General features: G+C 41.7%; 1 protein-coding gene across 1 annotated transcript; it reads left to right on the forward strand.

Annotated features, from left to right (window-relative positions):
• The first annotated feature begins 922 nt into the window (after positions 1–922).
• Positions 923–11,695, forward strand: CD28 (CD28 molecule). The gene is made up of 4 exons (XM_080621063.1): positions 923–1,009; positions 7,332–7,685; positions 7,940–8,058; positions 10,984–11,695. Exons 1-4 carry the CDS (start codon positions 955–957, stop codon positions 11,122–11,124), a joined length of 669 nt encoding a protein of 222 aa, XP_080477189.1. The 5' UTR covers positions 923–954; the 3' UTR covers positions 11,125–11,695.
• Positions 11,696–26,722: the final 15,027 nt, after the last annotated feature.

The following is a 26,722-nucleotide window of genomic DNA, read 5'->3' on the forward strand; positions in this document are numbered from 1 at the left end:
CACAGTTATAAATACTATTAACTGGCTCTCAGAATCATGCTGTTTCAAGGGGAGAGGTGACATTGAGCTTGCAGGGCAAAGAGGAGTGAGCATTTACCAAGTGACTCAAAGAGAAAAACTTTAAATAAGAAGACCTCTAATGAAAGCACTGATTGAGAAGTGTGTCTGCTCTATGCTGCCTTTATTTAGATGTCAATAGGATTAGAGTGGCGCTCATTTACGACTTGGGATTTTTTTCGAAAGGGGAGGTATACCAGATCATTATTTCTTGCACTGTTTGGTCTGCGTTTAGACAGCCAGCAGATATAGAAAAATGAAAATAAACAAACTGAGATTATCTACTGCCAAAATATGTCAGTGTTCCCAGGGGCTGGGAAGGCAGACAGAAGCAAGCTGGCAGGCCAGGAGAGGCAGGTTTCTGCTCCTGGGAGCGAGGACAGATGGAGCTTCTTGAGCACATAGCTTCCTGAGGGACCAGGTTTAGCCACCAGGAACTTAAAAACTGCTGTTTGCATCTACCATGATGATGGGAACAGCATATATCTGTATGTACTCTTGGTAAAAAAGCAGCACTGCACCTCTAGGGAAGTCCATTTCTCATTGAGAGAAGCAACCCTGCAGAGCCCCAGACACAAGCATGCATCTTGCAATACAGGGACACAAGTTCTTATTTTGAAATGTGGGCTTCCACTGATTTTCAGGTGTTACTGAGCTTTGCAGAGGCAACATCCTAAAATCATCAAACAATTTAACTTCCTGTTCAAGCATTGCCATTACAGTGGTTTCACTTGGCTGTGTATCATGTGCTGCGGAGGGAGGAGGAGAGAAGTTGTGTGAGCAACTGAGGGTGCAGCCTGGCCCCACAGGGAAGGAGGGCTGGTGATAAGAGGCCCTGGGAGACGTGACAGTGCCTGGAGGGGGTGGGGACAAAGCATCGGGCCCACCGTTAGCACCATGCTCCTGGGGATCCTCGTGGTGCTCTGCTTCATCCCCACCGCTGATGTAACAGGTAACAACCCCCCCCATTTCAATCCTATCCGCTTATTTTCCTCATTGTGATGATCAGGGGAGAAAATGACTAGAATAGCTTCGAACTGATTTGCAGAAATCATTCTGTGTTTGGATGAAAGGGAACAGACAGAGCATGCTGCTAAGACTGCATATGGAACAACCTGATACTACTAAGAAGCTGATTTTTTTCCTGCCACAAGTATCCTTGCAAGATAGGATCCAAGAGATTTCTTTTAATTTGATTTATCTTCAGATGCATTTGGGAATTGCATGCATATGTAGAGGAGGGTTTATTTCGCCTTTCCCCAGGTTTACAGATTTTGCTCACAAGTGCCTTGTCTTTGGGGGCAGGGAGGTTGAGCAGACCTGATGCCAGTGCCTCTCTTGGCTCAGCCTCTCCACCACCCCCAAGTCTTATGTGCAAAGCTCCAAGGCCCACTATAGCCTAGCTTGGTGTGATGGGCTGTAGAGCACAGCCCACCCACATCCTCACAGAACTAGAAAATAAAAGGACCAAAAGTGGAGATGCTTACTGAGCTCAAAAATGGGAGGATGGGGATTGCTTTGTGCATTGTTGAGAAGTTTATTGCTATTCACAAGATATCTCTCTTCTTTGTGAGAAGATCTTTAACAACATAAAATATCTATTTGTGATTTTGAAATCCTGAGTGTTAGTGAATCTTCTGAATCATCAGTTGTGGTGGCTGAGGGTATTTTGCCTTGCTGTTGTCTTGATGATCCTGTGTTCGTATGTTCAGAGTTAACAAGTCTTTCCAAGGGGTACATCAAAATGCAAAGCAAGGCTTTTGATGGCTTTTGCTAGGATAATCTTGAGACAGACAATTTTTTAAACCACTGGCCTGTGAACTGTTATTATTGGGTGTTCTCCAAATATCAGTGTCTTGTATCTTACAGGCAAGTTACAGATAGGCACAAAAATCTGTTTTCCAGTACAAAACTTTTCACATATAGAGCATCTTCAAAGGTTTGCTTTTTCTGATACGAGAGATACAATTGAATCTGGTTTTCCCGTATTTCTCCCTTATTGTTCTATAATTCTTTTCCTCAGTGAAGACATCGTAATTTGAATGACACTATGATCTACATTTCTTTAAGAGTTCATAGGCTTTTTGTTTCTTCTTCTTCTTTTCCCATGTTTATAATTCTGTGTTTGCAACATCATAATTATTTCCACAATGGGCCCCTGGTTGTCAGAGAAGAAACTGATTCCAGGAGGGGACAAATATCAGCAATGAGTTAAACAGTCTTAAAGACATCTCCACGAGGTGCACAGCTTTCAAGCAACTTTTTTGCACTGCAACACCATAAAATATACTGTAGGGTTATCAGACCCAGGGGTTATGCCATGGCTCTGTAGACATTTATACACTTGCTTTGCATGAAGAACTTAAGTTTCTCCAACAGCTTCACTGAGACTGTCCAACTGCTTAAAAAGAAGTACATGTAGAACTTGCTTCTCAGGGATCTCAGTTCTTTCCATGTCTTTTCTCCACCTCTTAATTTCTATTGAGAAAATAGATCATTAGTACATGGAAAACATTAAGGCAGGTCAAAATCCTGCAGGACTTCCTCAAGCCACAGAGTGTATTATGGCCTCAGGTATATTTTGTTTTTAAGGAGGACAAAAGAATTTGTCCCATTGTACTGTTGCTAGACTGTACTAGTGAGTGCTGCAGGTTGAGTTGGAATCATGAAAAGGGACTTAACAGATCAGTTTGTTCGTTTTGCTTTTGCAGAAACACTTACATTTACAAAGTTTGACCTCTCTCCCTTTTTGTTGGATAAATAATTACCTTGCTAGAGCCTGTAAGAGAGGCAGGTAGATCTAGCTGCCTGTCCCATGAATTTTGTGAAATTAGTAGTGTCAGCGGGTTCCCACTGCAGTGTATCACGAATAACCTCATAGTTTTTCTACCCTCATAACCTTCTGGCTTATGGTCTCTGGGTGTTAAAATCAGCCTCTAACCCACTAAGGTTACCAGCATGCAGAAGATGTATAAGGTGAGGTTACCCAAGATTAAGGTGACATTAACCAATTCTTGCTCAGAAAACCCAAAATCACAAACTTGACAAGAAACCCCCTCTGCTCTCACTGGGTTTTTTCTTGTCAGTTTGCAACAAGTGTCAACTGGGCTTTGTGTAGTACTATGTTTCCTGCAGTACTCACACCAGGGTAGGAAAGATCAGCCGAAAACAAGTCTGTAACGGCTATAAGGGGAAGCTCCCCCCAGGTGCACATTATACACATAGCTGGGTGACCAAAAAGCAAAGTAAAAGAGAAAGACCCATGTACCTGGAAAAGAGAAGTTAAAGTAATTGATCAACAGACCAGCAGCAGCAAAACTGGAATACCTTTGTTTATAGCACAGCTGTGTGTCTTTCTGTTTGTGGATTAAATAAACTCCAGCAACTTATCTGGGCCATTTTTTTTACTTTACTTATAGAAATCCCAGCTTATCACAGATTCCTTGCTCTGGCAAAAAGCTCCTTGGAGTCAATTGGCATGGAAAAGAAAGAAAGCGGAGTACGAAATATAAAGCAGAGTACAAAATATTTTTAGCAGAATATTTTTTCCAATAGCTGAAGATGATTCATGGAAAGTTCTGGAAAAAAACCCTCAAAATAGTTATTTTCCGTACTTTGTCGACTCTGTTTCACTTCCTTGGCAAATAAAAAAGGAAGAAAAAAAGTCAATGAAGTTTTGCTTGTATCAGGGGTCCATGATTAAGGAGTTGGAATTTTATGGATATTATCTGTGGTTGGCATTTTTTCTTCATGATGCAAAACCTCTTCACGTGTCCAGCATGACAAATGAGGTATAAAAAAGCTTAGCAAACATTTTGAGACCTCACATACCATTGCATACAAATCGCACAATCCTGGGAAACTTGTAGCCTGTGTACACTGACTTCAATGATTTTACAGTTTTAGACTTCACAGCTTTTTGAAACTGACAATGATTTTTCATAAGTGCCATCTTCTTGGCTGGGTAAGGCCAAGATACAGATATTTATTACTATGCAGCATGACTGAACACAGCTCTGGAAATGGCGATCATAGCCTATTTAGGGGAAAGCATACACTAATGGAAACACATACTAAATGTTTCAGAGTTTCACCATTTTAATAAACCCAAAGTGACACTTACAAGAAAAACTACATAGGAAAAAGCAGTATCAGCCCATCTTTGCTCAGAATGGTCCAGATACAACTAAGAATATAATCAAATCCTATTCAGATCACAAGTGAAGTAAGGGATGTCTGGTCTTACTTTGTCTTATCCATGAAACTAATACACATTTTGGCATGATTTACTTTCTCCAATTCAAAAAACCCCAAGCCTGGAGGAGGAAGCAGGCCAGTCTAACACTTCTGTGTGGGGTAAGCCTGCTTTGCCCCTGCTGGCGTTGCAGCCCAACTGATTCATGTGGTGCTAATTAGTTCCTACAAATGAAAACCAAAAGATCTTCCTCAATCAATTTAGACTTGAACTAGTAGAGCGACTTTGTGAAAACAGATTTGAGTGCTTAGCTTAAATCATGTAGGAGCAGTCTTCACAAATACACTTTTTTCCCAATGCTGAGCCATGCTGCATCCCAACATCAGCAGCATGGGGACAGGTTATCAACACACAGCCTGCACGTCAAGGCAAACAGATCAGACCAAAAACCCGAGAGGTGGAAATAAGTTGAAAGAGCTTACTATTTTAGGTAGGTGTATCAAAAGAGACAGGTTGCAAATTAGCACAGTGTTATGACAGGGACATAAATAGCCCAAAGCTGTAGTTAAATAGTGGATCTCAAGGCATGAAGCTAGGTAGTAAATATCAGGAATCCACATTAGCTGACAACAGCAAAAGGTGGTGGGAAGTTGTTGAGGTCTGCAGATGAGCCTAAAATAACTTTTGAAGGTGGTCCCTCAGGGATGAGATTTTAGTGCTCTTTGTCTTGCCTTTGGCTGTAGTGAAAATCTGAACAGGCTGAGCAATAAACATCCATTAGTTTTCTATAAGTACTTGCAGCAACAAACAGGCAAGCATTTTTCTGAAGTGTAATGCTTCTGCAAGTGTCTGTTCCAGGATGCCTATTCTGGTTGTAAACTCTGTTACAGGGATTGAATACACCTTCAGAAGAGACCTTTTCTGTCTCAGTCAGGGTTGTACTGGTGGGCACTATTGCAGTGCAAATCAGAATAAAAACAGAATAACTGTCTCGAGCGAGATGTGTAGAATTCTGCTGTGCTAAAGGTAGAACAGTTCTATTGCAGACGAGTATATTGCCACTTATGCCAAAGATCAATTTTCTGGCCAACAAAAATATGACGAAATACCTTGTCTAAAGGGGTGGAATCCAAACCTCCCCCCCTCCCCCTTACTCATGCCTTATAAGCCCATGTGAGAGCTTTTGTTGGAAAATGCTGATTCAATGAAACTGAAATGTTTTGTTGAAATGTCTTCATTTCAATGAAAATTCACCACAGGCAGCAGCTCAAGTAGAAACCTGCCTTGTTTGCTATTACTCTGTTACTGCTCAGTTCCAGGATTCCAAGATCTGTGTTGTTTTCTGCTGGAAAGCCTGGAAATACTCATCCTTCATCAAAACAAGAAGTTTCATAGTGTTTGGGTTCCCTGCAAACATGGGACTTCAGAGCTGTAATGAGCTCTGCTCAACCCCACATTCTAACTATGTTGAACAAAGAAACACAAGGAATTTAGACTATAGTCTTTCTTTGATAAATCTGAGGCAGTAGAGCATTCCCTGTCTCATGGCTTCCTGCTCTCATGACTAGAAAAGGATGGTAAACAAGACTTTCAGTGAGAAAATGAACAACTTCAGCAGTTTCATGGGTTGGGCTGATAACTAGACAAACTGCTAGCAGTGGGTTGTTTTTACTGCCCACACCCTATCACTAGTCTTGGCCATCTCATACATCTCTGTGTTTACTTTACTCCCTGGATCACATTCATCCCAAAGGAGTATCCTGTGCAAAAGTTTGGGGTACTCCATCTTCTTGTGTAGGTATAAACACACTAAATGTAGCTTTCTGGTCCTAAATATTATTAAACATGGTGAAATACTTGTTTTCTGGGCATTCTGGATCTGGCCTCTTTCCCATTCATTTCCCTTACTAGCCTTCTCTTAAGTCTCATCACATGGATTAATTAGAAAGTATATAGTTTTTGCAGCAGATTTTCAGGACACGAGATACAATTGTAATTCTCACAACCACAGCAATTCTCAGGGATCTATAAAAGGCTACTAAGACCTCATGTGAGTTGAGCTTGCATGAAGAGTTACATAATCATATACACACACAAAAAGGGCTGTCCTTAGTTCTGGCAAGTTCCTAGCCTGAAAGCCAGAACTCCCTTGCTCTTACTTACAGGTCACCATTAGAAAAGTTGGGTCTTGTTTGTACAGGATGATTTTTCTTGGAAGAAGTTGTCTTTCTGCATAGTCCTTGCAGTGTTTCATTGTTTGGCAGGTAGTAGCACAGAGGTCTGTATGTTAGAAAACATTTCCTGTTTATGTATTTAGTCCGGTCAATTCAAATTGAATTATACCTTCATGTGATGCTTTTTTGCAGGCCATTCAAGCGCTAAGTACCAATGCAGCATCAAATTAGTCAGCTCCTGAGTCCTTTGAGAGATTAAGAATCTACTACAGCTGCTAGCTAGAGAAATTACTTATTTTACATTAAAATGACAGCAGTTCATGCTTTCAGTGCTCATTGTCCAAGGTTCAAACCCTTGAAATGGTTCAGTAAATCCACCTGCAAACTCTTCAAGTCTGTCATATGATTAAAAATCAAATGTATAAATAATATTCTCTTATCTGACTGCTAAACTAAGCATTTAATTCACAGCATTTTCACTCCATAATGTCTCCTGAGAAACTGCCTGCTAAGGAAAGGGTAGACTAAGGTGGCCTTATATGTATACACATGCACACACATTGCAGAGTAGCCTTCTGAGCCCTGATGTTGTCTTTATCACATGGGCCACTTTCTGTACCAGTGTTCTGATTTTGAAGAAAAACACTGTTGACCTCACACGCTCTCCTAGAGACTATGTAGTTATTTATTTAAAGGGGAATTGTAGCAATAAGAGCTCTTCTCAGAAATCTCTCAGAAATTTCTTCTGCAGCTTGGTGGTTATGTACCCAGGTAGGAAGTGTCAGCAAAGGAGACGAGTTGTGGAAAAGAGTTGCATGGGAGGATGTGTGGCTCTGAAGTGTTTCTGTATCTCATGCAGTATTTTATAAATAAGTGTTTTTCTCACTTTCTTCTCTCTCTTCCAGAAAACAAGATTTTAGTAGATCAGAGTCCTTTGCTCACTGTAGCTCACAAAAACGCAACTCTAGTCTGCAATTACACATACAATGGAACGGGGAAGGAGTTTCGAGCTTCACTGCACAAAGGAACAGACAGAGCAGTTGAGGTTTGCTTTATTTTATGGAACACGACCAAAATTAGCAGTAATTCAAATAAAGAATTCAACTGCGAGGGGATTCATGATAAAGACAAAGTCATCTTCAATCTCTGGAATATGAGTGTCAACCAAACTGACATTTACTTCTGCAAAATTGAGGCCATGTATCCACCCCCATACGTCTACAATGAGAAGAGCAATGGGACGGTCATTCATGTGAAAGGTAAGCTGAGAACTCTCTGTAGGCCAGTATCCTCCCTGTACACACTCCCTACATGATGGCTTAATGCAGTTTGTTTCCTTAAAAAAAATAAGTTGGGTTGCCTGGTAAAACTACATTACTGCTCCAGATGTCCTGAAGAAGACATCTTAAATGATGATTAATACAAATAGTTCATTGGAACAAGGAGTAAATAAGCAAAGATTGAGGGGGTTGCTTTCATGTACTTAAAGTTTTCTTTGTTCTTTTCCTTGAAGAGACACCCATGCAAATACAAGAGCCTCAGTCTGCAGTTCCTTTGTGGACTATGGTGGCAGTGACTGGAATTCTTGCTTTCTACAGTATGCTGATAACCGCAGCTTTTGTTAACTACTGGGTAAGAAACTACTGTTTTCCTTTGCTCTATGTGCTCTTTGTCCTAGTTCATTTCTCAGGCTATGCTTGCTGTGCTTACCACAAACTCACTGATACCCCTCACCTCAGGATCACAGTGCTTCTTCACCCCCGCTATATGTGCACACCCATGCTACACCCCAAAAGAGCTGAAACCCTGGATGCTGTCCAGGTGAGCAGTCAGGCCTCTGCAGTAGAGTGCTAAAGCAAACAGTAATGCCATAGTGTTGCCAGTGCCCAGCACACCAGCAATACTGGGACACAATCTCTAGCTCTGCCAATTGTCCGTGTCAAGGAAATCTAGCACTACAAGCCTTCATGGAAAAGCCCTTTGAGGCTAGACTGAGAGAAGGAGCTCACCTACAGTAAAACTATCTTAGGGAATGCTCAGGTGGCCCAAGGCCACAAGACACTGATGCCTTGTGCCTATCCATCAATTCCCTCAAGTACGTGATATTTCTAGCAGCTTGGCTGCAAGCGAATAGGAGCACTGCGATCTCAGTAGTCCCTCGTCTGCCTCTGTACATTAATGCTAAGAAAGCTGAGACAGTCTTATGGCTCATTATTTTTGCTTTCTAATCTCTCTGGAGAGTTGGCTGGCCCAGGCCACATCCAGTTCTGCCTGATGGAGTACAGAAAGAGTGAGGTGTGATGGAGAGGCAGCAGAAGGACATCTTCCTAGACAAGTCTTAGGACTGTGATCTCCCAGAGCTGATTTACACTAGTTACTCCATGTGGAAAAGACTTCAACAATGATCATAGAGAGCTGTGTTCCTTGCATTCTGCCCTTCTCCTGTATCTTTGTCATTAAATAGCAATTATCGGTACATTAGGAGGTACCCTGTAAAAAGAGCCCAAAGTTCCTGAGAGGTTAAATGTGTGTATATAGAAAGCCACTCTTACTGCTGGTTCAATCTTGAGATCTGTTAAGTGTTTCACAAAAATATGCTTGTTCAATATATAGTTATTTCTGATGGAAAACATCAAATGGGGCATTGCCATAGGAAAATGCAGAGGCAGGTCCTTCTTTGTGCCTTACTGTGGAGGCTGACTCCTAGGAGAGTTGAGAGGATTACAGCAAACAGCTGATGGTGTTCAATGCTGTGCTACAGTGGCTGTGCTTGATGGGACACTGTAGATTCAAATCCATCACTTACAATCTGAACCATTTTCTCTGCTATATTCATTTGGTACCTAATGGCTACACACTTTGCTACTAACATGTCTGTCCCTAGCAAGAGTGGCAAGGCTGCACTGTGATGTGTGCCATTCATGGCATCAGTTTTTACCTGCTGTTATCTCTGCTGGAGGTATTCTCCTGATAATATGTACTTTGAGCATGGATATATTTAGCGTGTTGCTGAATATAAATACAGCTGCCTAGAAGATATTGTGAATTGTGAAAAAAATACTCCTAAAATATGATACTTGACAGCCACGGCAAACCTGTTTCACCTGAGCTCCTGAAAGAAGCTCAGGATTCGTCTATTTACATACAGTTCTGCCTTCCCTGGAGGGAAAGGCTGCTTTTCTCTCTAAAAGCAGCAGTCTTTGATTCTGTGACAGTCCAGCATTCATTCATGCTAGCAAAATGTCTTTCTCCCATGCAAAATTGCCTTTAAGGTGAATTAATAATCATATATTATGGAGTTGAGCACATACAAGTAAAGCTTTTGTATCTACTGATATATATATACATCACCTGCATTGCATGACATAAACAGCATGTAACTTACAGTGAACAGATAGTATAAAAACCTTAAAATGTTTCATAGTAACTGCCCCACTCTATATGGACAGCATAACTCAGCCACCAGATTTTCTAATACAAAGCTCCTCCAATTCTGCAGCATCACAAGCATATTGCAGCATATGCAAATATTTATGTACCTAAGAAGGAAACATCAGTATAAAGGAGATTTACAAAAGAAGGTATAATCAGTATTAACAAAAAGCAAGGAAGCACTTTACCTAGCCCCTGATCAATAATGCCTTCAGCTACACAGAAACACCAACCTTACACACAGCCTGCAGCAGTTAAAGCTCAACTGCTGCTGTAGCCACAAACTTCCTCTATGATTACAGGCAAATTATTTCACCTGTCTTCAGCTACTTGTATTTCTGAGACAGATGATGCCTCCCCTGTCTCACAGGGACATTATAAAGCAGGAATTCAACAGTGGAAATGAGATTTTTGAGGCTCAGATAGTGATACAAATAAAAGATTAACATCAGCTCTGATTATTTTGCACCTCAAAGGAAGGCTTAGAACAATAAAAGCATTGCATGTTACTTCTGTAAATCGTAGGCAAGCCACAATAGACATAGCCTAGGCTGATTTTTCCTGCTTCTGTTTGGGTTAAGCTGATTTCTTTTTTCCTCCTAATAAAGGAGGACAGCCTTCACTGTTTAGGCTGTATTGCTTCTGCTGAGTCACTTCACAGCTGAGAATTGATGGTGAGAGGTACCAGTTTGTATCCTTGATTTTCAACATTCCTTTACCTGGAAAACTAACACTGTAAATCTCTTGGCAGATAAACTGGAGATGTACATACAGGTTGGGCAAACTCCATAGATTATTTTATGAGAATATGTGTTCCAATCTTTCTGTAAATGCCCTTAAACCTGTGGCTGCCTAATAAGTATGTCTGCTTCCCTGAATCAGGACCTAAGGTCAGAACTGTCAGTAGTTAATATGAGAGTTGGGTGAGATGATTTGTTAATTCAAAGAAGGAAAAATTAATTAAATCCATTACTAACTTCTCTCAGCTCTTATTAATATTCAACCCCCCTCTGTTCAAAGGATCCCTGTTCCCCTTCTTGATTTCCCTTTTCAAGTGCTCACCCCAGGCAGGACAGACTAATTGCAGAAATGTTTTCACACTTCTTCTTCACCCTTTTCCCACAGCAGAAATCCAAAAAGAATCTGTACCATCAGAGTGACTACATGAACATGACTCCCCGGCACCCACCGTACCAGAAGAACAAGGGTTACCCATCCTATGCACCAACACGAGATTACACTGCATATCGGTCCTGGCAGCCGTGATACTTATCAGCTGACCTACTAGTGGCCTTGTGTGCTTCTAGGCAGTCATTTGCTCTTGGACATGGAAGGACAGCCTCTCATTTTCTCATCATGTTTGTTGTTATTGATCATGGATAACTACACCACAGCAAGTATTGGCTAAACTTTGATATAATATACTAAAAGAAAAACAAAAAACCAAACAAACATAAAACCAAGGGGGAAGTTAAAAGGACTGCTTTCCATGATGACTGAAAATGAGATACAATTGTGATGAGGGCTGTCAGTGGGTAAGACAGAAAGATGGAATCAGAACTCAGAGCTGGTCTGCTCCTAACACTTGTGGTTTTGCCTAGCTGTTAGGAGATGCAGAGCATCTGACCTTTCTCATTTACTGCTGCGTTAGATTTAACCCTTAGTTTCCTTTCCTGTATGTCTAATCCTCAGAAATCCTTGTTAAATATGGCAAAATGTAAAAAAAAATGTATTTTCTTCCCTACAAGACCAGGGCACAGTCTGAACTTCAAAACACATGCTTGAAAGAAAGATGGAAAAGTCAGCCAAGCTATTAGGCTGTGGCACAAATGGGCTACCAGGACAAATCAAGCTGATAGAAAACTACTAAACCTTCAATATGTGACCCTTCATGGATACTTTGCCATAAGGCCATTTGAAGTCGTGAACAAGCAAATCCACAGAGTGAGAAAGTAATCAACCTGGAGACAAAATAAAGACAATCAGGAGAGGAAGAAAGATGTCATCATCATGAAGAACCCCATTTCTGTTTTGTTTGTCTCTTACAGTGAGGGAACAGAAAGTCATATGGGAAGCATTAGAGGACACAGAGGTCAGATCTGGAGGAGAGCTTTACTTCCTTTTTTAGTTTTTGTTTCTATCCAGAAGGCATTCTGCTGAGTCCTCCTGAAAACGCCTGCACGTCTTCCAGCACCTAGGCTGTACCGAAGCTCTCCTGAAAATCTGGGTCCAGTCATGAGCAACTAATGATCACTTGAATTTTTTTCCCATATACACCCAAGGTTTTGGGTTGTGAGAGGATACTTCATTCCCACCATTGTGAATCAGAACTGCAAGTGCTCAGCCACCTGCAGGGACTGCTCTAGGCACTTCAAGGAACTTTTGTTGACTGGAGGTTACCTTTCTATCTAAAGTTGTTCTTCAGGAATGCTCCATGCTGGATTAAGACAAAATTTTCAGCAAAATCTGCTTCATCCTTTCAATTAAGCATGTTTACATTAATAAGACATCCTAAATTGTAATTGGGGTTGTCTTGGCATAACATCCATTTTCACGCTGAGGAGTTGAGGTTTATTTTATAGTGACTAATATATAAATAATTAAATGAAAAATAAATCATATTTCCATCTTGAAATAAAATTAGGATTGTGCAACATTCCCTTTCCTCCAAATTGGGATAAGCAGATTCTTTCTCCCTTTGGAGGGACATTACAAAAGGAGAGACGTGGAAGTGTGGCAACAATCTGCTTTGATACCTTAACCCAAGAAAAAGACTTTGGCACTTCCAAATGTGAAGTTTTATGTGAGTTTGCTGACTGAGCCCCAAACCATTTGCTCTGAGTCGTATCACCACAAACCATGTTACTGGAGAGTGCTACGCCACCCCATGCAGCAGTGACTTGCCTGAGCACCCACTGCCACAAGGCAGTGCTGTGTGTTTGGTATGGGACTGTGGTCTTGGACCCAGCAGGCCCTGAGAGCACTCCTCTGGGTCAGTTCAGCAAACCCAAAAGATTATGACTAGTCTGAAGAAATTAAACCCAGTCTTTTCATATGTTTCTTCTCCTTTCCCCTCACCACATGCACAAACCCTCCAAGACTGACATTTTTTCCACACAAACTTTTTACTCTCTTTTCCTGAAAAGCCCCTTACTGTGCCTTTGTACCACAGCTGAGGCAGCAAGGTGCAGGTGCAGGAGGCGGAGGGGAATGAGTCAGACAGGACCCAGGGCAATCCCTGCATGGTCCCAGCTTGGCCGCCCTTGCTAGCACTGACTGAGAGAATGCTAATGTCTTGCCACCTTCCTCCTCACTTGGAGGGGAGATGTGGATGATCCTGTGCCAGGGGCATCCAGCCACTTCTGGTAGAGAGCAGCAGGCTTTGTGCAGTCCTCTGACAGGGTACGGCACTGTCTCATCAGTCTCCATGCCATCTACCAGTGTTGTCATCGTATAACCCAACGTTAACAACAGCTCTGATTACAATGCGCTGTGAAAAATCACATCTTCTGGTACAAATATAAGGTGAGATGGCAAATGTGTATCAAAAGCATAAAACAGAGCAAATGTTCTCTATTTAAACTTCATGTATATATTTTTAGATATAGATGTTTCTATTTCATTATATCTACATTCCTTAGAGTATTATTATACTTTTTGCAATCTTGTTTTAAAATTATTAAATAGATAAAGTAAATTAAATCCTGAATAAATGCATTGAGCCTGAGGCTAGTCAGAGAAAAGTATTACTTTCTAAAGCAAATGTTGGTATAATTTGCTTTCCTTCCCCTAACACTTTTGTAATTTCCATATCTAAAACATACTGGTATCTCCCAGGACATGATACTGGAAAGTAAGTCCTGGAACATCTGGAACAAGTATTAATTCATTTGACTGACCAAAAAGAAAGGGAGATATATCCTATACATATAATGAAACAAATATGAAGAATCAGGACAGGAGAGGCCCCAGCACTGTGTAAAAGTGCACATTGCTGTTACATTGAAGAACTGCAGGGACACAGATTACAGGCTGTTGGAGATGAGATACCAGTAAATACCTTTTATCCACCACTGTAAGGGACTAAATGAAAGTGTTTGCAGAAAAGCAAGCCAGTTAATCCTGGAGTCTGGCTCTGCATATGCGGATTAGCATATATGACAAACAGAGCAATCCTAATTTATTCCATCTGGTTTTAGGCAATGCATAACATGCCAGGACAGCCCTGGCCCTCCCTGGCCCTGCCTTTGGAGACTATATACTGTTTACAGGATGATGTAAAGAGAAACCTCCCTCTGTTGCAACTCTGAACTTGGAAATTGGCCCTTATGGAGGACAGCAAGAGATCAATAGGGTTTTCTGCCTTGCACACAGGTCTTAATTCAAATGCAAATATAGTCCTGCCAAACAGTGATTTAATTTTTCATCCTCCTTCCCTCCACTTCTGGATCTCAGTGTCAAATGAACATCTGATATGCAGTCATCATATCTGAATGGCAATCAACATATGTTGCAAGGGGTCAACCAAGGGTTGTGCTGCTCCAGCCCCCTGCATGCTGATTCCTGTTCTGCACGTACCCAGCACAGTACAAAACAACAGCCTGGCTCTTCCATGCTTCCAGGAACCAAGCCCCTAGGAGACAAATGCTGAGGAGTTATCTTTGCAGTATCTTGAACCTTCATCACTGGGGCTATCAAGGTTACTAACGCCAAAAGTCTTGGATGTTCCTTCTAGTTTGAATACCCCAAATTCCAATATCCTTTTCCTGCATGAGAGTTTTTGAAAATGCCTCTTCTTTCTTCTGCAGTTATAAACATGGACCCTGCATGTCTGTCAAGCAATATCACATCTTCCTTCTTCACATATCATCTCTTTTCCTTTCATCTCTATGGCAGACTGAGCAGTTCAGGAACCCATCCATTTGTTAACCTCTAACACCATTATGCAGCCTTCCACTGTAACCCTGACTAGTTATTTGCTTCACAAAGGCTGTCTCATATGCCACATTCCTCTTCAGTTTGGGGTAAGGAGTTGCCATAGAAGATTGGAGCCATGTGGTGATTGGATAGGTGCATATTTTCTGTTTGAAGGATTTGGGGGTCTTTCATCCCTTTGATTTTTCCCATAATCTTCAGATTTTCAGTTGTGCCAAACAACCACGTGGGAATCCCACACACCACGTGCTTCCCACAGTGCATTTAATTTCTGCACATTTAATTTCCTGTGCATAGCAGGCTTTTGGCTATTGCCATGTTCATTATACCTGCAGACATGCCCTGACAGCAGAAGCAACTTTGGCTACTGATGGTATGTTTGATACTAATAAATAACACAGTACAAAAAGCTTGAACCTTAGGAGCACACAAGCAAAGGCTTCAGTGCTAAAGATCAAATCTTTCCGCTTTCGGCAAGGCTTTTGCTGTGTGACTGGAAAATACTTTATTCAAGATGAATCACAGACCAAGGCATAATTTTGTTAGTCACTCACACTAACCAGAAAACAGGTATGGGTAATGAGTACAACATCAGCTTTTTTAAGGTCCAATAAAGAGTAGGAAAGCCTGCAAACAGCGCTAGGCAGTAATTTGTAGCTACAGTCAGTGTCTGTAAGTGGCTCTGAGAGGGAAACATTACTAGCTGCTTATCTTGATGCAAACGGATTGTTCTTCACAATTAGGTGCTTTTGTTAGAGCATCACATTACAGTATGTTACTATTCCAGCCTCAGGGGCATGCAGATACTCTGATGTGGCCAATTTGGCTGACAAAGCATCAGGAGGCTGCCAATTTTATACAAACCCATTTGCAAAGAGACAAAAAGTTGAATGGTCTCAAATTCATGGTGGGGTTCTCTGGTTTTGCTTTTAAACTGGATCTCCAAGATCAAGGCACTGGTTCTCACTTTGTCTTTTCTCTTTATACTTTTTTTTTTTGTTAAAATATTAAAAATTAAATGTAACTTTATTTTCAGGACCCATAAACCTACCAGGAGCACTTCAGTTTTGGGAAGTGTCTGTGTCTCATTGGTCTAACAATTGATATGACAGAGAATTTTCAAATGCCACAGTTTTCCTAGCCATTACATCATTATGCGGCCACATCATTCCTTTTCCTCACTGGCTTTCTGTTCCATGAAGAGAACTATTCTGGATCAAGTTGAAATGTTTTCACGGTCTGGAACGACTCTAGTTTTTTAGTCGGGAAAAATTACTCCCTAACCAGCAAAAACAAAGACACAAACAAGCAATTTGTTAACAGCGCAGTTCTGTGGAAATTAACATAGAGGTTTCAGTCTGGTAGGAGGATCAAATGGCCTTTTTACAAAATCCTTTTGCTCTAAAGTAAAGAAGCTTAAGAAATTACATACTAAAGTACCTTAAAAGAAAAGACATCAGGTTGCAAAATCAAGAAATCAAAGGCAGGAAATGCCAGAAGGAAGCTTTCCCATCCAGCCTCTCTTCTGCCCCCTTGTGTGACCGGAGTGGCTCTTTAATTACAATTGCTTTTTTCGCCTGCCTGCAGCGACTTTGCCTTCTAATCCGAGCGTACATTGCTCAGAGATGCTGGTCCGCTTCCTTGAAGGAAGCTGCAGCAAGAGCTGCAGTAAGAGGCTTCAAGTATTGTCAGGACAGGTGCTTAGGTGTCAACACTGCAGGTATAGAGTCAGAGTGACATTTCAAGCCCCTCATATGGAGGGCTGTAGCAGGACACAACCATCAACAAGGCTAACTTAGATAACAGCTAAAGTAATGGCCAACAGCCCTGTCACTGCCCCATTAAATTAGATCACTCTGTTGTGAGTTGAATAAACTAATTTTCCTCCTATGCTTGCTGCCTGTGACAACCTTCAGGCTACTTTAATCTTCAAACACCAGTGGTCAAGATGAGAGCTGTTTGGGGTTTTTTTATCTCATAATAATGACGAAGTAGGCTGCTTGCATTTCTTCCTGGGCTTCTCAGCATTCCCCAGCCAAATCAAAACTGGCTGGAGAAAGGAATTGTTTCTGTTTGCATAGCTCGTTAGTTCCTGATGCATAGGGACAGAAGCTGAAGTCCAGGGCAGGAAGTCTCCTTTGGGAGCATTATCCCATGTAGCTTTTTCTCTCATTAGCAGAATACTGAAGTAATGCCAATGTTTTATTTTGACAGCAACCAAAAAGTATGAGACTATGAAGATACAGAATTGGGCAGCAAGGGAGCAACCTCTCTATGCTGCAGACACACAAAGCTGGCACTAGTCAAGTCCAGCCCTGTGATGGAGCAATCCAGCACTAAGGATGGGAGAAGCAAAATGGGTTAAAGGAGAAACCACTCTGAAACCACTTTAGTGAAATTCTGGAAGAGTCCCTCAGGGAATGGAAATGAACAAAGCAGCTGTAGGGTGTGTGACACTAGGCAGACTTCTGCCTCTCTCCCTGGCCATATGCTACAAGTAACAGTATTAAAACCACCCTAGTCCTTGCCTCCAGAAGTACTTTTTACTGCATAAACTGCTATGCATCAATGCAAGACTAGCTGCACTGATTGTGGAAGCAAAGTTAGGTCCTGTGCGTGGACTTGGGTGTGCTGCTGAGTCCCAGGAATCTCTTGAGAAAAGCTGTAAATCATATTCAAAGGGAAATGGTCAAGCAAACCACAGCAGGCTGGAGAGGCAGGATCGATGAATGGCTGACTGCAGGAAAAGCAGAGTTAAGCCACTCCAGGCTCATCTCTGGCAGCTAAAGAAATGCATTAGTTTGGACAGCAGCTACAGTGAATTTCCTCCAATAAAAGCAGTCCTTGGAATGATGAAGGTTCTGTGGTTGTTTCCTGAGATTCAAGTCAAAATGACCATGCATATACACTTACCCAAAAGCAAAAAAGATTAAAAAAAAAGCCTTATTTCTGCCTTTTCTTCTTTCTGAACTAAAGGATTATTTACAAATCCTACATTTAGCCTGCAGCATAAGGTTTTACAATCTGAATATTCCTTTCTTTTTACTCTTTTTTATTTTTTTAACTTTTATCATGGAGTTTCTGTTGTAGTTGTACAATCTGATTTCAAACCACTGAGGCAGAGAGGCAAAAGGAGGATCAGGGTATGGGTGGAAGATACATGTACTGCAGCTCAGCACTGTATGGCAGTACCCACACACTGTAAAAGAGAGTAGGCACAAAATGAAGTTCAAAGGGTCCATAGGCTACATGAGCAACTTGGTGATGAAATGTCAGTTAGAAACGAGCAGCAGAAAACCGCTCTGTTTTCCTATTGCTGTGGCTTTGCTTGGTGATGATGACATACAAAGATTAAGTGTAACTGCATGAGCTCCAGTTGTTTATCTCCTTTATTATCATCGCCAGTAAGTGAAGGAGATGTGTGGGTGTCACCTGCAAAAAAAGAAGTTGCATTTCTGAGAGAAAAACATCTGCAGATCAGAGGAGGCAAATGGTCTTGTTTAATTCATGCACATCCAGTTTCCTTCCCATCACTAATCTGCAGTGCTGAATTTAGTCTCCTGGATTTATCTTTATTATGCTGAGCGAGAGTGCAAGAGAGAGGAAGACAGAGGGACTTGAGCGATATCAAATGCCCAGAATGACTGCAGATCCCTGAGGTCATTTGTAAATCACTAAGATAGCCTGGCTCCTAGGGCATGGATTTTGATTTTCCCTCTGCTCTCTTCCCATCTGCTGAACTATGGAGATTCGCAACAATAAAAGCTCTCTGCTGTGCGATCACTTTACAGAAGAACATTTTGTTCAGACTGCTGTTGAGGTATTCTAGCAGGAACTGGAAGCCTTAGGTCACCAGCTATGACATGAGTGTTAGTGTCTGTGTAGAAGGTGTAGAAGACGTGGTTCTTCTGTGCTTGCATGTTTGTGTCTGTGACAGAGTTAGCCTCTGCACACCATTAAACATTACTTGTTACATACATCACATAGGAATCACTATTTTAAGAAAGATTTAAAGCAAAGGTATCTCCTACATTGGAACTACTGAGGGATGTTTTAATGGATGGACTTGAAAACAACTGTACACAGATGTAAGTTTTTGTCTTTTCTCCCCATCATTATGCATATATATAAAAATATAATAAATAAAAAAACGGTGGACGTATGTCTCAGATTGCACATCACACACACTATGCTCACTGCGTCTAAGATATCTCTAGATTAAGGATGTCTGACTTAGCTGTGTGCTGACTTGCCTGGGTCAACTCACCAGCCTCTGAGATATAAGAAGCATCAGAAAAATGAAAAACTACAAGTCCAGAATATCTGAATTTAAAAGTAAACTTCGCTCCACCTTCAAATTTGTTGTAATTGCTCTAGCCCTGGCTTTGAGATATATTCATAAGACTCTTCCTTTAATCACTAAGCCTAGTGAGAACCCTGATGACCATTCCTTTTTGACTGCAGATCAAAGAGTGGATTCCCTGTGACTCCGCTACAGCTGTTCTAGTCATCAATAGAGAGTGCATGTTGCACTCTTCTTATGCCCAGCTACAGCCCAAGCAAACCAAGGACCTGACTAATCCTTCACACTCACACGCAAAATATGATATTCACCTTCCCCATTAAACAGACCTCTTTACAAAAATTAAACTCACTTGTTCTTGAAAGCTGCCATAATGAGTGCTTGGTCAATAATGATTAATTCCTTGTTCATGCCAACAAATTCTTGTGTCCATTAACTGAGGGGAGGAACCCAGTTGATGTTAGTATCAGTTGTGTGAGGAAGTTGCACGCCTGTGCAACTTGCTGTGGGAGTGTCTTCTACCCTCATGTAAATGCTGGCTTGCAATCTGGGTCAACAAACTAATGTTTAGCACTTTTTACTAGAGAACAAGAAAAATATTGGAGCCAAAGATCAGTGAAATCTGAGGCACTGATCAATCCAGTGCTGCCTTTTGTTGAATGGCATGAGCACTAGTAGTTAAGTATCATTCTCAGACAGGTTAGGAGTGAGTTCAGGCTGTAAGCTTTCCACGTTTAGGATCTCAGACGCGTAAATTGCAAAAGCACAGCAAAATACTAAAGGAGCTGAGGCAGGGGGAAAATACAGGGAAGCAAGAGATTTAACTCGCTGAAGGCAAACAGCTTTTGTGCTGCGAACAGGAAACCAAGAGACAGTGCAAAGGATGTCACGGGTGTTGGAAGAGCCACCACTGCAGTTATTGTGCATACCTGAGTGACTCATCAACACTGTGAATGCTGCCTTACACTAAAACATCCCTCCTTCCCCAGCTGGAACCAGTGGGTTCATCCTGCCTGGCCTCTCCATGCTTCATCACTGCTAGGTTATCACATGGAAGGCACTTCGGTAGGCACTACGCTGGGCTAGAAGCTGGACTTGTGACATATACAGGCTATACATGCGACACACATAGGAGTGATGTGATGGTCCCTGCTTGAGGAAGTTAAAAATGGAAAACGAATCGAAGGGGAAGCAGAGGCATAGTGCTCATGGACATATATGGATCTCAGTGGTTGGGAGGGCAGAAAGCACAACTGGGCCATTCTTCACGCTGCTTGTAAACTCTCCCCTCTGGAGCACACCACTGTAGCACACCCCACCTCTGCTCCACAGGAATTAGAGGAGCTTGAGCCAGGAGATGTGCTATCTGGTCACAGCTGCAGTTTCACTTGTGCCCTTCTGCCACAGCTCAGACCTTCTAGCAGCTTCCCAGACATGGCTGATTTTATAGTCCCTGCATTTCTTCCATTCCTCCTCACCTTGCAGCACAGGAAACTGACAGCATTATCTGCCTGGGTATCCTGCATGGGTCTGCCTGCTTCTCAGAAACAAAAGAACCTAATCCCTGTCTGATCACCTGTAGGCTTTGGGTTTTTATTGTAATGAGCTTCCCTGTGGTCACAGAGCTGCCCATCTCTCACAGAGTTTCCATAGCTGAAGCTGTCCCCTAGAACTTATGGACAGAGGATGACAACCTTTTGGGATCATCTGTCCCATTGCTCTTCAGGAAAGGTCAGGAATATATCTCATTAGACAGCAAGAAAGCAAGTGAAGGTGAGTGTCTGGCTTGGGAGCAGGAGATGCAAACTGACATTTTAATTCCTCATGAAGATTGCCAGGGTATTGATGGGGTATGCTCAGCATGCATTCCCTCTGCAAACTGTGGAACTTGCTTTGCATACCAACAATGGATTAGTCTGCAATTTATTCTTGCACAGGTTGCAAGCATATTCCTGTACAGCAAGAATAAAGGCATGCCTGACCAAAACATTAAAAAATATATATTGCTATGTGTACTAACCTGTGACATACCTGCCACTCTCTAGAATAGACAGAAGTCTATTCCTTCATCTATTTCTGCAGATGCCCTGAAGCTCTTTGAATCTTTGGGTAACTAAGAATCTGGTCTAAGACAACACCTTCTGTCCTTTACAACTCAACAATTTGGTGGTCAAGATCAACTGGGCTGAGGGCTTACCAGAAAGACTTCACAGAAGCAGTGTAATGTAGAGATGGCACTGAGAAGCAGAGAGAGATAAGGTTTATTGTCAGTACTGCCTCTGAGCTTTCATTGGCACTTCCTATCTATCTTCCTTACTCACACCGCAGCCTCTTTGGGCAATTTGTTACTAGTCACTACCTTTTTGTACAGTACCTGGGACCCTGAGTCTTGGCCAAGCTCCTCATATTGTAGTACAAATGACAGTGATAACTTTAGAAGTTGTTATATCAAATCCTCATCCCTTCCTCAGCAAATGCCAGCAATAAAAGCCATGGAGGGGAAAGTATGATAAAAACACAACTGCAAAGTTGCAGGGGCTGAGACAGAAACACATAAATGTTCTCATTTTCTTCCTTCCACACATTTCACTTTGTTTCTGATGGACCTCTTATTTACCACTTGGAACACATCTGGCCATCAGAGCTGTGTTCCTACCAGAGCTTATTTTTCATCGCATCACTTAGTTATATGGCTTAGTTATATGGTTACAAGTCAGCATCAAAGTGAAGCCAAGAAAGCAGTATCAACAGAAAGCTCTGTAAGTGATATCTCTCATTTCACAACCCAGAAACCACAGGTAAACCCTTACACTGTATTCAAGCACAGCATTGCTCTGAAGCAGTTCCACTGAGGGAGAGAATTCCTGATGCTTGACTTGCAACAGCTTCACAACATCCCAGTAGTGGGGGTGATACAAGGAGGAGGAACAGAGTGCATTTCAAACACACATACACAAGCCAGAAGACAAATGAGTGTTTCTCAAAGTGCAGAAGGAAGCTCTTCAGGGTTCTCCAGCTCCACCTCACCCCTCCAAATTAGAACATACTGAAAATGTTTTTCCCCATGGGGAATGTGTATATGCTGGGGGGTAAACATATGCACAAATAGTCACTTCTGTGAGTATATAATATTCCTTTTACAGTTAAAATTGCCAGAATGCTTATCTATTTCCTCAGCTTTGCTCAGTGTAAGGTCTCCTTGGACAAATAGTCCATGAATCTCAGTGACTGCTGATTGCCCTGTTCTCTGCTTGGCAAAGTGTGGCCCTTTCTAATGGAAAAAACCATGCCTGAAGAAACTTGCTATTTGAACGCATCAGTCAGCCCTCTTGCAAACCAGATCTTACTGTCTTGCGTCATCCTGGGGGACTCAGAAATCTCAAGGCTTTTCACATGCATTTTGCATCAGAACATAAACATACAGCCCTATGCTCCATCTGGCAATGGTGTCTTGTTTCAAACAAACCTAGCTGCTCCAGTGAAAGATATTAAGCCTTCAAGATGGACTAGCTTGTCCTGGAAGAAACGTGTTTCTGTCATTAGCTAGCAATCATCTCATGGCCTTTAACAGGAGCTTTGAGAATAGTTCTTATGATTTCCATTTTCTGCAATTGCAATCACTGTGATCACAAATATGCATTTTTATTACAGTAATAATCAAAGATCTATTTTATTCACACTGTACAAACTGAAAAGTGATACCCCATGCCCTGAAGAAAAGCAAAACAGATGAGAGCTGACTGTCTGGGAAATAGAATACAACAAAATGTAAGGAATTGCAATGTGATTGACATGTGTGGCTGATTGCTTTTAAAATTGGGTGGATGTCCAAGGAAAAAAAAAAATATATTCTTTCGAATATATTTTACTACTTCTTTTTGGGCTCAGCTGGCTTTGTCTCACTCAAGTACCAGTTTAATGCTTGAGAAGAGGTGAACGTTCTACATTTCTCCACTACACAAAAGTGAACTGTCAGTGGTGACTGGGGTTTACACTGGTACAAGTGTATCACTGGCGTGAAATTTGGAATTGGAACCTTTTTGCACATACAAGCTGCCACTGCCAGCAATCTGCAGAGGAGTGTCTCCACTTTCTGGCTAATTGGTTGAAGAGTCTCTCTCTTCCTGAGCTCTGATGCCTTCATTAACTTCCTCTCTGTTCCCATGTATCATTCCTGGAGAGTTTTGGTAGGATGCTGTCAGATGCATGTGACAAAGACATTTCTTTGCAATGAAAAGAAGAGCAGATCCCATTTTCCCTTCCTGACAAACTATGGTGCTTTCTCCTGTCAGCACGTGACTGCAGAACTGGGCTCTGCATTTTATGCTTCACCCTGACCTTGACTGCAGCATTGTATCCACTTCATTCATTAACTGCAACAGTCTTTTTTACTGCAAGCTGTAAAAAGGGAGTAATAAACCTAATGGCATTATGTACTGTAGACTCCAGCTCATGTTGTTACTCATTCTCTTGAAGCAGAGACTGCCCTGAGAGAAGGGATTGCTGCTTCATTAACCTCCTTCTGCAGTGAGGAAGCCTTGGCAATTGGATCATGTTAATTTAGATTTCAATACTGATGCTCTATTATCAAATGCCTTTTCTTTCAAAGGAACACTCCCTTCCTTGAATCAAAACAAACTTGTCATCTACAGCCCACTGGCCTCCAGGTTCCAGCTGTGCTTGCAAATGTTAACCAACAGTATAGAGAAATTTGTTACAGTGATGCTGAATGAAAGCACAAGTACTCTTTGCAATATCAGCATGTGCTGATATTTGTTTTACAAATACTAAATCTCACTGATGGCATCAGCTATAGGAGAAGTTACCTCTGCATTACAACAGGAATCTCATTGCCTAGGGAATAGTATGTCAATACATAAGTTGGTTTAAAGGAGTAATACAAAAATGCAAGCAGAGGCTGTCTACAGGTTATTTTGCCCTCAAATCTGAGGTCTCTGCTCCTGAAGCAGAGTCGTCTTGATGTGGCTTGGCAGGTCCTGTGGACAGAGAGGACAGCCATGTGAAGGAGAGCTCCTTCAAAACCTCAAAACAAATTTAGCCATCCACTTGGCCACAGCCTGGGTCCTGAGAAGGTGAAAAGTCTCTCTGTGAAGAGTGAAGACACAGAGGACAGCTGCACATTCATAACAACCTTGTGTTACAAACAACCAAAACAAGGACAAACAGAAGTGGTTCAAGGACTCAGATACTCTGAAGCAACAAACCCACAAGTCAATATGGGACTCCTATTGCCCAGGGACTAGTACCTGAAAGTAATTTAAACACATCAGGAACTCCTGAGCCACCAGAAATTAGTTCAGGCACTACAAAGTGGAACAGTGAATGCTACCTAAGGAATCCATTTTTTAGCACATAGATTCTTTTAAAAGCCTCTGAGTTCTCCACACCCTTTGAAAGAGCCCCATGTGAGGCCAAAATGTTGTATCTTCTTATCCTTTCCCTGCTGAATAAAGCAAATTATTTTGTAAAAGGTTTGCACATGCTCTTACTTTATAAGTATTTCAGGAGACAGCTTGAAGCTTGAATATTTCAGGTAAATGGGAAGCCTGACTGTCAATCTTCTATTTCTTTGACATGGCAAAGAGGATGGAGAGTAAGTGGAAGTTGCTATCTCAAAGCTAAAATTTACCTGTGTAAAATCTGTTTAATTTCCTATTGAGTTGTTTTAGGCTATGAAGGGTTAAGTTATGGAGCAAATCTAATGCTGTAGAAAAAACGCACATGAGATCTTTTTAGAGGTGCGTATGTCTATGCATTGTGATGCATCTGTAAACCATACTGAATTATCTGATTGGAAAGTGCAAAAAATCAAAGGCAGCCTGCAGTGAGAAAAGGAGACCCTGGGTAGAATCCATCTGCCAGTGAAGCAATTAAAAAGATGGACTTCTTAGAACAGCAGTGATTGTCATTTGTGTATGACACTCAGTGGGCTATGATTTCCTCAGACAATATTCATGCATTGCAGCACCTGGTGAAGACCATGCAATGATCAATATGTAGCCCACTACATTTTTAATAGTTAGCACTAGTTTAATCTCAAGATAAGCTATTTAACAGGTGTGAAAGAGAGTAAGGGCTTATTCTCCACAAAGAGAGTAGTGCAGAAAGACTAGCTTGTATGTTTTTTATTTCCTGTAAATGTGTTTCTCAGAAGGTTTGTGGACATGTATCTCCCTCCTCTGGTGCACAATGAAGTAACACCCTGGTGGAAAGTATGACACATTTGTTCCGGCAAAAAAAAGAAATCTGGGAAAGAGTCCTTAGTGAAGGAGTGCAAATACTCAATACATCTCATGGGAGATTATGTATTTCGTTTGCTTCATTTCATTATAGTATCATCATATAATATAAATATAATAGCTGTCCTCTACACCTGTGCATCTTGTATTCATTAATAGTTTCCTCTAGATAGTTCAGCCCCTGATTTGATGTCAAATCTCCATGAAGGTCAAAGAAAGCATCTCCCTCCTGATAACTGACACTGGCAAACTGGTAACAGTGGATGAGAAGGAGGCTAAGGTTCTTAACAATTTTTTTGTCTCAGTCTTCACTGGCAAACTCTCTTCCCACACCTCTGGAACAGATGGACTGCATGGCAGAACTGGGGAAGCAAAGTCCCTTCCTCTGTAAGAGAAGATCAGTTGCATGATTACCTGACGAACCTGAATATACGTAAGTCTATGTGACCTGATGAGATGCATCCCAGAGTCCTGAGGGAATTAGCTGATGTAGGCACTCTCCATGATACTTGAGAAATCATGGCAGTCAGGCTTGTGAGTGGAAAAAGGGAAACTTTTAACCCATTTTCATCCAGGGTAGAAAGGACCCTGGGAACACTGGCACAGGTTGCCCAGAGAGGCTGTAGATGCCCCACCCCGAAAACATTCAAGGTCAGGTTGGATGGGGGTCTGAGGTATGTGATCTATTTGATGATGTCCCTGGTCACTGCAGGGGGCTGGACTAGGTGATCAGCTGGAAAGGAACTGATCTGGGAAGGGAGTAGCAAGATATCCCCTGCTGACATCCATCTGTGGCAGAGCAGGTATTTCCTCATAGGTGGTAGAAAACTGCTTGCTGTTCCTCCAAGTGCTGCTGTGATCTCCAGCCCCACTGATGAGAGTACTGATGCCTTTCTTTTATTACTAGAGAGGCTCTAAGAGACTGTTCTGGTTTGCTGTCACCCAGATCTGGGTATTAACCAAGTGCTTGCAGAAGGAAAGCTCATCTGCTTCAAGTCTGGAGTGACTTTTGCCTAAGCAAGACTACTCAAGATAGTGCAGAAAATTCAGATTAGAGGAGAAATCCTTCCAGTACAGACTTCTTTATTCTTTGTCACAGTTAAGGGAGCTATCCTCAAAGGAAGCGGTGCCCCACGCACACACATCCTTTTCCTGGATAAATCCATCTCATTCAACAGCTTCCAAAGAAACAGCTATTTTAAGAACAGAAATGTCTCACCCCCTTTTACAACTTGATTTTTAAATTATTCTGACACTAGTTTGTCTGTGTGCCAGATTAACAAGAGACAAAAGAATAAACAGATCACTATAGCACTGAAAGAAGGCATTAACCCAAAAGTACTTTAAAACAGAATAGGCTTGTCAG

The sequence above is a fragment of the Psittacula echo genome (assembly GCF_963264785.1).
Source record: "Psittacula echo genome assembly, chromosome: 6".
In the NCBI taxonomy this organism is placed as follows: domain Eukaryota; kingdom Metazoa; phylum Chordata; class Aves; order Psittaciformes; family Psittacidae; genus Psittacula; species Psittacula echo.